At 32.2% G+C, this 13,223-nt stretch overlaps 1 protein-coding gene across 1 annotated transcript; it reads left to right on the top strand.

Moving 5' to 3' along the window:
- Positions 1–272: 272 nt before the first annotated feature.
- On the top strand, positions 273–11,718 carry LOC124356361 (UDP-glucosyltransferase 2-like). The gene is made up of 4 exons (XM_046807546.1): positions 273–1,078; positions 3,133–3,352; positions 5,618–5,837; positions 11,183–11,718. Exons 1-4 carry the CDS (start codon positions 371–373, stop codon positions 11,454–11,456), a joined length of 1,422 nt encoding a protein of 473 aa, XP_046663502.1. The 5' UTR covers positions 273–370; the 3' UTR covers positions 11,457–11,718.
- The last annotated feature ends 1,505 nt before the right edge of the window (positions 11,719–13,223 follow it).

Raw genomic sequence — 13,223 nt, 5'->3', positions numbered from 1 at the left:
CTTGTAGACGTTCTCTATGTTTTATTGTAATGTCCGCACATTGAATACATAGGTAAAATAATATTTCCAAACCTAATGGGAAGATCTGTACGTTAGAGTTCATCTTCAAATGAGGAAGGGATCTTATAGAATAATGAGGTTTAATTTTATTACGAATCAAACCATTACAGTCGTGGTTGCATTATTCTTTTACGTATAGCATACATGTTAATATATCTGAAGTGCAATGCAAAACATCAGAGTTTGATGTGTTATGTTTCAGCAGATGCGTCTTTTAATATTACTAACAACGCTGATACACCCTCTGTTATGTGACGGAGCTCGCATATTGGCACTGTTCCATCTCAACTCTCTCAGCCACTTCTTGGTGATGGAACCTCTACTTTTGGAGCTACAACAGAGAGGGCACCATCTCACCGTCGTTTCCAGCTTTCCCCAGAAGACACCACTGGAAAACTACACGGATATTGACTTTTCATCCCAATTACCACCGCCTACCAGTACCTTCACTTTGGAAACCATAAGAAATAAAATGCCTAATTATTTAAAGACTGTAATATTTTTCATTGAATATCACATAGGTTTGAGTGAAGAAGTATTGAAAAGCCAACGAGTATTGGATCTAGTAGGAGAGAAGTTTGACCTAGTGATAGGAGAGATTTTTGGAGATGACACTCTCACCTACATATCCCACAAGATGAAAGTTCCTTACATCGGATGGGTTACCAGTACCCCGTTACCTTGGATCGTTTTTCACTCTGATATCCCAGATAACCCAGCATATATTCCCAATTTCTTTGTTAGCTTATGCTCGGATATGACGTTATTTCAGAGAATTTATAATGCAGTTTCCCTGTATTACGCAAAGGTGATGTATCATATTTTGTCAGAAATTCCTTCTCAGAAAATAGCTGAGAAAGTATTCAAAGAAAAGCTGCCTTCCATGAGGGATATAAACCGAAAAACCTCTCTGATATTGGTTAACAGTCATTTCTCTTTGTCAAAGAGTCGCCCTTTCCCACCAAATTATGTAGAGGTCGGGGGAATCCACATCAAGAAACCCAAATCTTTGCCAAAGGTAAGAATTCCCTAAAATCAGAATATAAAGTCACTTATTACTTAAACATACATTCGTATGAGTTAGGAAACTGTTTTTAACTTATGATTCAATGTTTCCTATGCGTGATTTTGGTAATACAACTAACAGGGAACAACAAGAAACGTTATTACGGTAACATACATTTCTGCTATTTCTAATTTAATATAGGACTTGAGGTTTTGCTGTTATATTAATAATGAAATAGTTGCGTGAGTATTAGGAAATTGTAGATTTTTAACAAGAAAATTTGTGGTCTATCCTATCACCTCAGCCAGGAATACATAGTAGTTGAGTACGATAGATGGAATTATAGTTCACTCAGCTTACTGTGTTGGAAGATTGAGATCTTCACTCTTAGTTCAAAGACCAAACACCCAATACAACTACAATTAGCCATCTCATCATGTATCACTGAGGCAATCGATCTGCGTTTCTTCACTCACCTTGTGAACACTTGTAGCATAGTGAGCTTGCGACCCATCTGATGAGTCTTCCTCAACTAACGTGTTAAGGGAAACAATCATACAAATTGTTTATTAAATATACATATGAGAAGAGTAGCGCTATTTCTTCCAGTCAGTAGAATAGAATTTTGGACTCTACTGCTAATAGTACAGCAGTGCTGATCCTATTGTTAGATTACACCGAATCAGACTCTAGTATTCGTAGACTTTTACTCCGGAGAGGGGAACTTCATGTTCGATTGATGCTCGCATTGATAGCTCACTAGGCTTTCTACACGAGATAAAACTGTAGGTATTTCCTCCACCTTTAAACTTTGCCAGTTCCTAATTAAATCGAATCCAAATGTTCCATTACAAAATCCCGGTTAATTAATAAAACAAACCAGCTCCGTCTAGTAAAACACTTTGAAAGTTGTCTTTTGTCTCTTCACACATAGGAACACAGCAGATTACTGCTTTTACTTTATAGGAGCGAGCTTTGCTATCTTTTTTTGTTCACAATTCCAGGTAGTGTAGGCAATTATTCTGGACTTTTATATGTTTAATGTATTTTATTGTTTTTAGTATGTGTGTTAAGTTACTGATCTTCGAGCGAAGGCGAATAGAAGAGCTTCATAGGCTAAGGAGTTTAGTTCTTACGCCAACTCATAAATCGAGATTTTCGAGATGGTCGTCACCGGTAATGAATGTCCATAAGAAGACTGTGAACTGAGAACTTTCTGATAATATGAAGCTCTAACCTAAAATTATTTTTCACAATATTTGGGACTAAGGCCAGACGTATGAAAATAATGTGCCCAAGCCAGTGTTTTGATCCTCATCTCTTGGGTGTGAAGCTGATGCACAAACCGACTTATGATTTATGACGCTCTTCAATGAATATCTTGTTATAAGGAATTACCGTCCTGAGCTCTGCAAAAATGATACATATTCATTGATTTCATTTGAATAAAAACTCTATAATCCTAACATGTAAAGATATGTTATTATGTAAAAAAGTAATATTATCATATACTAAATGAATAATAAAAGAACTTTTTATATTGGTCCAGATATACGAATTTAATAATTATGGATCTTTCATTGAGTACATTAATATTACATCAGCATAATATGCAGATATTATACATTATATTATATATATATATATATAATATATATATATATTATATAATATTATATATTATATAATATATATTATATAATATTATATATAATATAATATATAATATATTATATTATACATAATATATTATATTCATTTAGGAACCACTTATATGGTAATATGGCCAATGTTTAACGGTTAAAGAATATGAAATACTTCATAACTAACAAAATAGTTCAAAGTTAGCAATGTGCCATAAATTATGAAAATAAAAAGTACTAAATTAAAAATAAATATATTCATGTATAGTTTATAAGTTATATAAGAAACACTTGTAAAGTATGCAAATTAGGAATTAGCATATTAAAAATTTAATTTAACAATTACCTCTTTTATTAGGTTCTAATAATTTATGTAGGATTTATATAACACGTCTGAATTTTTCTATATAAAACATGTTCCAGGACATCCAAGAATTTCTGGACGATGCCAATAATGGGGCGGTCCTGTTCAGTTTTGGTTCAATAGTGCGGTTGTCCTCGCTGCCTCCTCCAACGATCCAGAAGTTTCTTAATGTAATTTCAAACATGCCTCAGAGGTTCATAATGAAGTACGAGGAGGAACTGCCAGATGCACCAACAAACGTCATGTACATGAAATGGTTGCCCCAGAGCGACATTCTTGGTAAGCCATGTGTTTACAAACGTATCATCTTTATGTATGCTTTAAGCAGATTAATAATTTGGTTTTAGTATTATTTCACATGATAAAAAATAATGGTGTTTAAATATGATAAGTATTCGTTCATAATATGGCATAATAACATAAATTGGTATCACATAATATCGACAAACTACTAGTAACTCATGGCTTTGCACACGAGTTTCTACAGAATAATAGGTACATCACAGGCATATCCCTTTTAAAGGCATAACAAAAAATACTAAAAATGAGTGAAAATCACTGGAAGATATTCTAATCTAATTAAGAATAATTCGAATTTAAGTTTAAAGAGCAATATTTTGAGTCCCTGAAGTCGGAGAAGAAACACTTTTTGTCAGTACTAATAAAAGAAACAAATATAAAAATTGCATAATATTTAGATGAATAACTCCAAAAATTTTAGTAACACTTGAACCATTGAGGGTTATAGCAGAGAAATAATAATTCGTAGAGATCTTAGCGACAGCACATATGACAGAGTCATATAATGATTTTGAATCGGAGGTCAACATGGTAAAGATACATGTTATTACAGTGTTTATTTTTAAAAGGTTCAAAAGGTAAAAACTTTACTTGCTCTTAACTCTGGTTTAGTGCGCGAAGAAGCATTTCTGATACGAATCAGAAATATATTATCGCCTTGTGCCATGATAAAATAACTACGTACTCGTTCTGAAAAGTCTACTTTAGTCAAAAATTGTATATTTTCGGTTATTGTACTCTTCTTCCTCTCTAGGTTATTCCCGCTGCCCCAGTAAAGGTTGCATTGTTGCATGTCAAGAAAATATATAAACCCATTAATCTGGAAATTCTACTTCCTTCAAAAGACATCTAATTTCATTGATTAATTATTGAATCTAATACATCTACTTCCTTTTCAAGATAAATCCGACGGGATTGTAGCACTTGCTTTGTTGTCTTGATCCAAGAAGTATGTACACACTCTGGTCAGAAAAGTCTATTTCTGTCAAAAATCGATTGCTTTCGAATATTATAATCTAATTCTGGTCAACGGTATGTCTAGTGCTGTAGTAGAGTTTGCAATCTTTCCCTTATTAAGAAAAGAAAACAAATCTGAAAATTTTACTTTGTTCCAAAAAGTCTAATGCCGGTCGTTGTAATTGACTTCCTGCTAAGGTAATTCCGTTGCGGTATTAGCGTTTTCATTGTTGTACTGATCAAGAATATGTAGGAAAATTCAGTTCTGAAAAGCCTTTTTCGGCGAAAAAGTGTCTAATTCCAGCCGTCATAGACTTCCAGTCTAAGGTAGTAACTACTGGCGTCTTAGTTGCATTTGCCTTGCATCGATAAAGAAATTATATACATGTAATGCATGCGTTGGTCTACTTGGGTGAAAAAGTGACTACAATTAATTGTCACTTATTACACTTACTTATAGTCACTTACAATTGTCACGTATTAATACTAGTAATTACCAAATACTACTATTTCTGGTTAAAATATTTCCGGTACTCGTAATTTTTTTAGTATAAATTTAATATGTCAAATTTACACTTTCTTGAATAACGAGAAGTTAGAATACAAAATATAGTCGTTCTATAGGTTGCTAACCTATTTCAGTTACTTTGGGTAATTGATCTTCATGATCAGTTTTTACTTTAAAGAAAGTATACTATCAACAAACGTTGATAGCTTTTGCCACGTGTTTTTCAAATGTCATTGTTCTAGGCCATCGGGAAGTTTAAAAACAAAAATATGGGGTTTTAAGGGTTTGAAACCCTTTTTACATCTTCATCATTGGTCAGGAAAATGCTGTGACTATTCTTTGTAAGTCATTTTGTGTCATACCCCATCTTTTTAGAACATCGGGAAGTTTTAAAATAAAAATTTAGTTTAAAATAAAAGGGTTGCAATCCCTTGTAGATGTTTGATTTTGATAAAATTTATTTTGGTTCCACATGTGAATCTTGAGTACTGTGTGTGTGTGTGTGTCAAATTTAATCACTTTAGATCAAATGGAAGTTAAGAAACAAAAATAAAGTTAAACATATCTCTGCAAATAAACGGAATAATAAATGTCTAAGCCATATTGCAGCTTAAAAAAAACTGTTATCTTGTACTTTATTAATTCATCATTATTACAAAATTCTTAAAAATGAATTGAATTTTCTTTTGGAAGTTATTGCCTGAACATCCATGAGCAAAACAATCCAGCGTTATCAATCACAGAAAATTTATATATATATATATATTTTTTTTTTTCAGCCCATCCCAATGTTCGCGCCTTCGTCTCACATGGAGGTCAAGCTAGTACCATGGAGGCCGTATACTTCGCCAAGCCTTTAGTTGCCGTCCCATTCTTTGGCGACCAATACCATAATGCTAATAACGTGGTGTGTCGTGGTGCAGCCATCTTACTGGACATTGACAACTTTTCTCAAGCTGACTTTTTACGTGCGCTTAGTACAGTTCTGAATGATTCTTGGTAAGTGATTCAAATCGATTTAATCATAAACTATCTTTCTTTCTCAGAACTTTTAAATCGTCGTTATTGTTTCATTTTTCTAGCTCTTTATTTAAGGTTAATCAAAAAGTGTCTTTGATTCCTAATACTAAACGCATATTAAATCGAGTTAAAACCTGAGATTTTGCATGAATATCTTTCTTCAAACAACGGAGAGGAGGCCCTGATTTTAGTGGTTGTAACTCCAGGAGAAACTAGGATTCATAGCGAAGTGACTAATGTATTATGAATGGGAATACTTAATTATAATCATTAATAAAGGTTATCTATTAAAATATGCATCGTTAAAGATAGCACTCTTCAATCTATGTGTTTCATAATTATTATTTTTATATGTTGATTGATCTAGTAGACAAATTATTTTAACGTTTGATTTAACGTTACTTTCGGTGTCTGGTAGAATTACATCTAAACTAAGAGAGCGTTGAAGGTTAATTAAAACAGTACTAACATGGGGATTCATTACACTGATATTGTACATTTTATTTACGTATTTGCGATCACAAATTACATTAGAGATGAAAATTCAAAACTCTTACTTTTTGAAAAGCCACGCTTCCTGTTCTTTCATAGTTGATTAATAGAAAATAAATGTACTATTGTGTTTTGTGGAAAGGAAATACCGATAAGCTTTTCATCCTTGTTCTACTAGTTCTCATTGGCCATTGGCCTGAATGATAATCTTGCCAAAGAGAGACACAAAGAGATTTTATAGGATAAGTATAGAGGTGCCGTTACTGATAAAAAGTACTGCACTCACGGAAAGGATGTGATCCTGCACTACATCTACCTCAAATTCATAGCTCTCCCTGACAAATAAATTCAATACTTTTTAATTCAATGTCATTTGAACGTACTAAGAATTTATGTCGTTTTCTGATATAGACTTTTAGATCCTTATTGGGAAAAATGTGTCACTGGAAATAAATGTGTAATTTTATAATGGTATTGTTTAAAACTCTGTTTAATCAGTAAAATTATAGCGTGCAAGTTTTGAGTAAAATCAAGTTACAGTAAATGAGAAAAGATAATCATGGATATCCAGTTCTTTCACAGAAAAAGTTATCCTCTTATTTTTAATTTCTGAATTCAATTTGGGTCTCGGAACTGTTTGCTGAAATTCCCCTGTCTTTATATGTTTGATATGATCCTGTACTGTCAATCGAAGTTCACTTTGGTTCATGGCAAGACTTTCATCAGCAACATCAGGGACAACTTTAGAGTCCATATCCATACACTGACGGTATCTCAGCATTTACCGCATGAGGTCAGAGTCAGTTTAATCAACAAGCTCTTTGAAAGTGTAAAAGATGCACAACAAACAAAACCAATTCAAAACTCATATAAAATGCCTATTGGCGAGTATTGATGGTTTATGATGAATTACTGGGATATCTAAAAATACCTGAAATTATTAAAAGTTTCACACAGTGTGAGTAAGTGTGAATGAGTATTTGCTGTTCGGATATTTGGTGACTGCTAAAAAATTTAATATATTTTGTCTAAAACAATAAAGATATTAGATATATTTCCACAATTAGTATGAGGAACTTAAAGAGTGGTCATTCGTCTGCCGCAAACTTATCGATTTTAAGTCGTCACTAAAACAGTTTTTTTGTTATCTCAAAAAAACAGGTTAGTCTTATGTGCCTTGATTTTCAGTTGTCGAGGAGCTCAACTAGCTCCCACATAACCACTTATTGAGGAAAATTCCACCTTTTGAATTTTCAACTGGATAAGCTTCCACAGCTCACGTTCTACCTTTTGGAAAGAACAATATTAGAGTGCATTTTGAGTGTATTTTGAAAGTTTTGTGCCAGTTCAGCACTGTAAAAAAGCATCAATTTGAGCTCTATTGTATCCTCAATGTGTATTATGGACACAATAAACTTTCTTGTCCTACAATGTCATCTTTAGGCTTATGATATGTAAATCTCTGTGACTATTGAGGGAACTATTCAGTTTTGTACTCAGTCATTAATTATGCTGTAGTAGGTACTTCTCTGTACGGTAAGAGTGAAGCATATAACAAAATCTCTAAGTCTATGAAGATTTTCATTACCTTATCCGTAAGAAAGAAGAAATTGCACTTCATCTTTAAGTGTCATTTTTTTTGAAAATAAACATTCTGTCAGTTTAAAATCTAATAAAAAAACTTAGGACGATTAAGAACTTATGTATTAATCCTGACAATACCAGCAAGGTATTCAGAAAGGCTTCTAATTGACAGTTTCTTTAAGCTAAGTATAGTCTCAAGAGCAAAGTAAGAGATGACCTAATTTCATTGTGCTCGCTTCTCGATAACAGATATTTAAATTGATAAGCAAACGGTTAATCTAGGACTAGCTAAAATCTTATGTCAGATTATGTATTATAACTTTTAATTGTAATTTAAAAGGGCTGGTATCTTCAAATAATTGAATTGATGAGCCTCAAAATCGATTTTTAATGTATTATCTGATTTATTTACCATTTAAAACTTTTAATATGAGAAATACATTATCATAGTCTATTAAAATATTAAAGACGATATGTTACATGATAATTCATAATTTTAATCAGTAATCAGTATTGGTGGTATTGGTTAAATGTAGTATGAATTAATATGACAATTTATTTTTCTCTTGATGTTAAAAATGGGCATAATTTTGACAGTTCTGTAAGATTTGAGTTCTTGGAACCGTTGGTTTTGTCTCATCCAGTATTTTAATGCATTAATTTGAGTTTTTGTAACTCAGGATTAAATTAATATTTCTTCACACATTTTCAGGTTACTCAATTACATAACAGGACGTATCTAGTTGTTGCTATAGGTGTAAAACGTATCGATAGCATATTTCCGTTTTTGTTTGCAGTGTGTATTGTACATTAGTTATTTCTTATAAAATTTATGCCTAACTACACTATGGCATTCAAAATTTGAAATTACTACCAAACCACAACTTTACGTATATAAGTATAATTTGGAATTCACATAAACAATTCAGAGCACATTATTATAGCTCCCAGAAGGACGTTTGGTATTTGTACGTTTTATACATAAAACCTTTTTACCAAATTTTATATGCATATTCAGTGGGTCTAAGAATCGGCTACTATCTATTTTTCATACCCCGAAACGTTCAGGATGGTCCACCAATTAAATTTAGAAGATCACAGTTTTCAAAGCGCCTGTATATTGAAAACTGCAAATACGTGACAGTTACGTTTGTTATAAGCCAAATATTATTTGAAGGTGATAAGTTAAGGTATATATTCGTTTTTAAAATAATATATACCTATGGTTGAAATTAAAGCTTGAATTTTAAACCACTTTATAATAAAGTACATATACGTGTACCTTGCGTCATTTTTAATTTTGTTGATTTTCGCAGAACACCTCGGTCTCCAAAAAATTTAAATCTTCTATCATTCCATTTTTAAATATGAGCAGTAATTACCATCATAAAGTAACTTTAATTACTTATTAAACGTAATTTGAATTATTATGTGTCTGTAAAATTAACTTGATTGTTTATTCAACCATAAATTATTCAAACGACTACGCTGAAATTTGACATGGAAATTCTTAAGGTCCCTGGGATGAATATATGCATATTCTTCTTTCTAAAATCCCTCTGAGCTACGCCCCACTGTTCTTTAAAGTAGCAACATAATCCATTAAAATTCTGAAATATTAAAGTTAAAGAGCATTTCTAATGTTATCAATTGTTCTGTGTAAACATTGTTTATTATTTTAAATTATATTTACATTTATAGTGAGTGAAAATATTGTTAACGTCGTTTTAGATTTCAGCGATTAGGTAAGTACTTATCTATTTTACAAAATATCGCAAAACATAAGATGGTCAGAATTTGACACCAAAGTCTTTGAAGCAGTCGGCTAGAACTATGCTAGATGAAAATTCGCTGGATTGTGCTTTTGAACTAATGTACTAATTAAAGCTTTAAATGTTCTAAAATATTAACAATGTTTTTCAGTTAAAAAGGAAACAAGCGCGTAGTGTCATTGTAAACATACTGTTAGCTGTGCATTTGAATCAAATATTAAGTATTAGATCTAAAAGATAATGTTACTATTTAACAAAGTAAATTAGAATAGCCATAAATATAAACTTTTAATGTATTTTATATATCGTGGCAACAAGGTAAACTCAACATTGGCGTCGGAATTAAAATTCACTAAACCAGTAGAGATCGTAAATATGCAACGCCAACTAAATTGCGTGCAAAGGAACGGGTAACTGCTAGAAGTGCAGATGTAAGAGACAATGTAGTCTGACATTTACTTTACATTTAAACACTGTTATTAAATCTAAATTATTTGTATTTTTACAAAAGTGGGGTTATCAGAGCTGTGTATGTATATTTTTTTATCAGAAGAGAGGCAAAATCAGTAATTGAAAAAAATACTGATTTGACAATAAATTGACAAAAAATTGCAATGACAATAAAAAACGGCTTTAAAATTTCGTTCTTGATCTTGCGCACAAGGGAAACTCAACATTAGCGTAGGAAATATAATTCACACGAACCAGAAGTCTTCATACAGGTTTGCACCGTAGGTTGTAGAAAAGTATCCGTGTAGAAGTATTGCTTTTCACACAGGTAAAACGAGATTTTATATGAGGCATGTTCTCGAGTGGGCATACCATTCAGTTTGTTTGTGTTAGCTAAAGATTGGCTAGAAAAAAATATCGTAGACGCAATTGCGTTTAGGGATTGATATTATACTGTAGTTAGTAATATTATCATATGTATTATATATTATTATAATTATCAGTACAGAATAAATTATATTCAAGGATAAAATATGAATGTTTAATGTTTTTTAATTTTTATATTCCGTTAATGTTTACAGCGCTCCATGCTTCTTCCACTCATACACCACATTCGCACATACTAATAAGAATATATTTTGTACGTGATTTATGCAGGGTTATTCTTGACTCTATGGAAACATGTAATAATGTATTTGTATTATTTGTACCTTTTTATTAAACAGAATTTTACTGGAAAAAGTACATGTCCGACCATAATACATAATCTGCCGGACGAACTCACTAGATCACAAAGCTCTCACTTCTCTTTAACCAAATGTGTTTTATTTGGCTGATTCTATCTTACATAAACAAAAACCTTTACATACATATGTTATCTATATAAAACAAACATTTCGTAATAAGTATGTATATGTTACAAGTGATCATAATACACACTTCGTTATGAATATTAAATGCAATGTATAAACAGTTTATTTAAATGAAGAATTAAAAGTGTTTAATTTTAAATAATTTTGTTTTAAGGTACATAGAAAACATGAGGAGATTGTCACATCAGTTTCGGGACCGGCCGATGACACCGCTGCAGACAGCAGTGTACTGGACAGAGTACGTCATAAGACATCAGGGGGCACCACACTTGCGGCCAGCCTCTGTCAATGTGCCGCTGTACCAGTACCTGTTACTTGACGTCATCGCCGTTCTTGCCGTTTGGTTGGCCTCTGTTTTTCTCGTATTGTACTGGCTAATAAGATTTACCTTTTATATGAGAACACCAATAACCGATAGGTCGTCATAATCTTCACAATCTACTTATGTGTACGGTGGATTGAGGGATGCATAAACAATGTGCATAAACTAAATTTTAAATCCAAATTAGACTGATATGTTATCACAGCTGATAAAACTGATAATGTGTTTTAGATATTGTGAGATAATTGTTATAATTAGTTCCATGATCTTGTAATAGACACTCATTAAACCAGTTAAGAATTCAAAAATGTGGATTTCTTCGAACAAAAATTTTATAAGGTTTACACTAAATAAAATTATTAAATACAGATGGGTATTTTATTATTTTCACTCTACAAATCTTGTTTATATTTATCATTTCCAGCCCATCCCAATATTCGCGCAGTCATCTCTCACTGTGGGCAGGCCAGTACAATGGAGGCTGTACATTTTGGAAAATCTCTAACTGCTATCTCCATTTTCGGGGATCAATTTAAGAATGCCAATAACATAGTATGTCGTGGAGCTGGCCAAAGTGAAGAATATACCATTATTTCAATATATTAAATGTACACTAAACTTATTAGTGATATTTATTAAGTATAACAATTTTAATGACCCTGTGCAGCTATCACCACTACGTAATCTATCTACTAATGAAGCCATTGTTTTTGTTTGGATGTCAGTAACAAAGTGACGTTACAGGTTTAAATCAACTCAATAAGTGAAACCTATAATTACGCTGAAAGTACTTACTTATTTTTCTAGCCATGGTCAATACGAAACAAATAAAATACCATGAGTTCAGATTCTAGCAGTCAAGCCTGTGACAACGCCCGATTCTAGACGCTGCACAAAGAGGAAGGTGAACTGGATCTAAACTCAATACTCCAATTATATTTTGTGATGGAAAGATTTATTAATTAAATCTTTGATGATTACCTTTCATATGAGATAGTAAATTCATTGTGATAATAATTTACACTATTCTATTTCAGCGTAAACGTAAAGATTGTAGAGGAAGTAATTCTAGATTACAGTGTGTCCAAAAAAACCATGTCATTTTTTTAATGACTTTATTTCACAAAGTATGTAGATAACAGAAAAGAGTTTAACCTAGGATTAAAGATTAATTTAATCAGTTTTCTGAGCTCGACATGACCACCATGAAGCGCACTGCAAACGTCCAAGCGACTTTGATCTCCTTCCATAATTTCATCAGGATTTCTGGGGTAACTGATGAAATATCAGCTCTGTTTCGTTGCTTTTAGTGTTGTATAGTGTAATATACAAACGTCATGACGATTTACGCTTCTAAATAAAAAATTCTAAAGTGAAAGGTAGCCTCTCTCATCACTAAAATTAATGTGGTTTATACAATTTTTATTCAGTCCAGTTTTTATACCGAATAAAAACAGCAAAATCATACCTCTTTAATCTGTGATCATGTTTCAAAGCATGCAGTATGTGAGGTTTTTAACCATTAGAATGAAGTATTTTCACCTAATTTTTAAACCTTATATAATGTAGACTTAAGGACATCCAACTCACGTTCACGTTTCTGAACAGATTTTTTTTGCTTCTTACAAAACTGTTTTGAATACTCTCGAGGGTTTCATCTCATGTTTTAGCCTACCTGTCCAATAAGCTGCCTGCTTCTTAAAACGCCTTATCCCACTGATACATGCTGCGTTAGTCACTCGGATTTTCATTAAACACTCGATGATACTCACGTTGCACTAAAATCATAGAAGTGAACTACAAAATAACTGAAAATTACTTTGCAAAGTTGCCATGATGACTGTTTTCATAAAATTTTTAAACACACATTACT

The sequence above is a fragment of the Homalodisca vitripennis genome, chromosome 2 (assembly GCF_021130785.1).
Source record: "Homalodisca vitripennis isolate AUS2020 chromosome 2, UT_GWSS_2.1, whole genome shotgun sequence".
Lineage (NCBI taxonomy): Eukaryota > Metazoa > Arthropoda > Insecta > Hemiptera > Cicadellidae > Homalodisca > Homalodisca vitripennis.
This window is presented reverse-complemented; position numbering and strand designations above follow the sequence as displayed.

What these genes read in the sequence shown, in the direction of transcription:
- LOC124356361 (XM_046807546.1), top strand. Translation starts at nt 371, where the DNA reads ATGGAACCTCTACTTTTGGAGCTACAACAGAGAGGGCACCATCTCACC. An exon ending in GCCCCAGAGCGACATTCTTG is followed by an intron (nt 3,353 to 5,617) that starts GTAAGCCATGTG and finishes TTTTTTTTTCAG; the next exon opens with CCCATCCCAATGTTCGCGCC. An exon ending in ACAGTTCTGAATGATTCTTG is followed by an intron (nt 5,838 to 11,182) that starts GTAAGTGATTCA and finishes TTTTGTTTTAAG; the next exon opens with GTACATAGAAAACATGAGGA.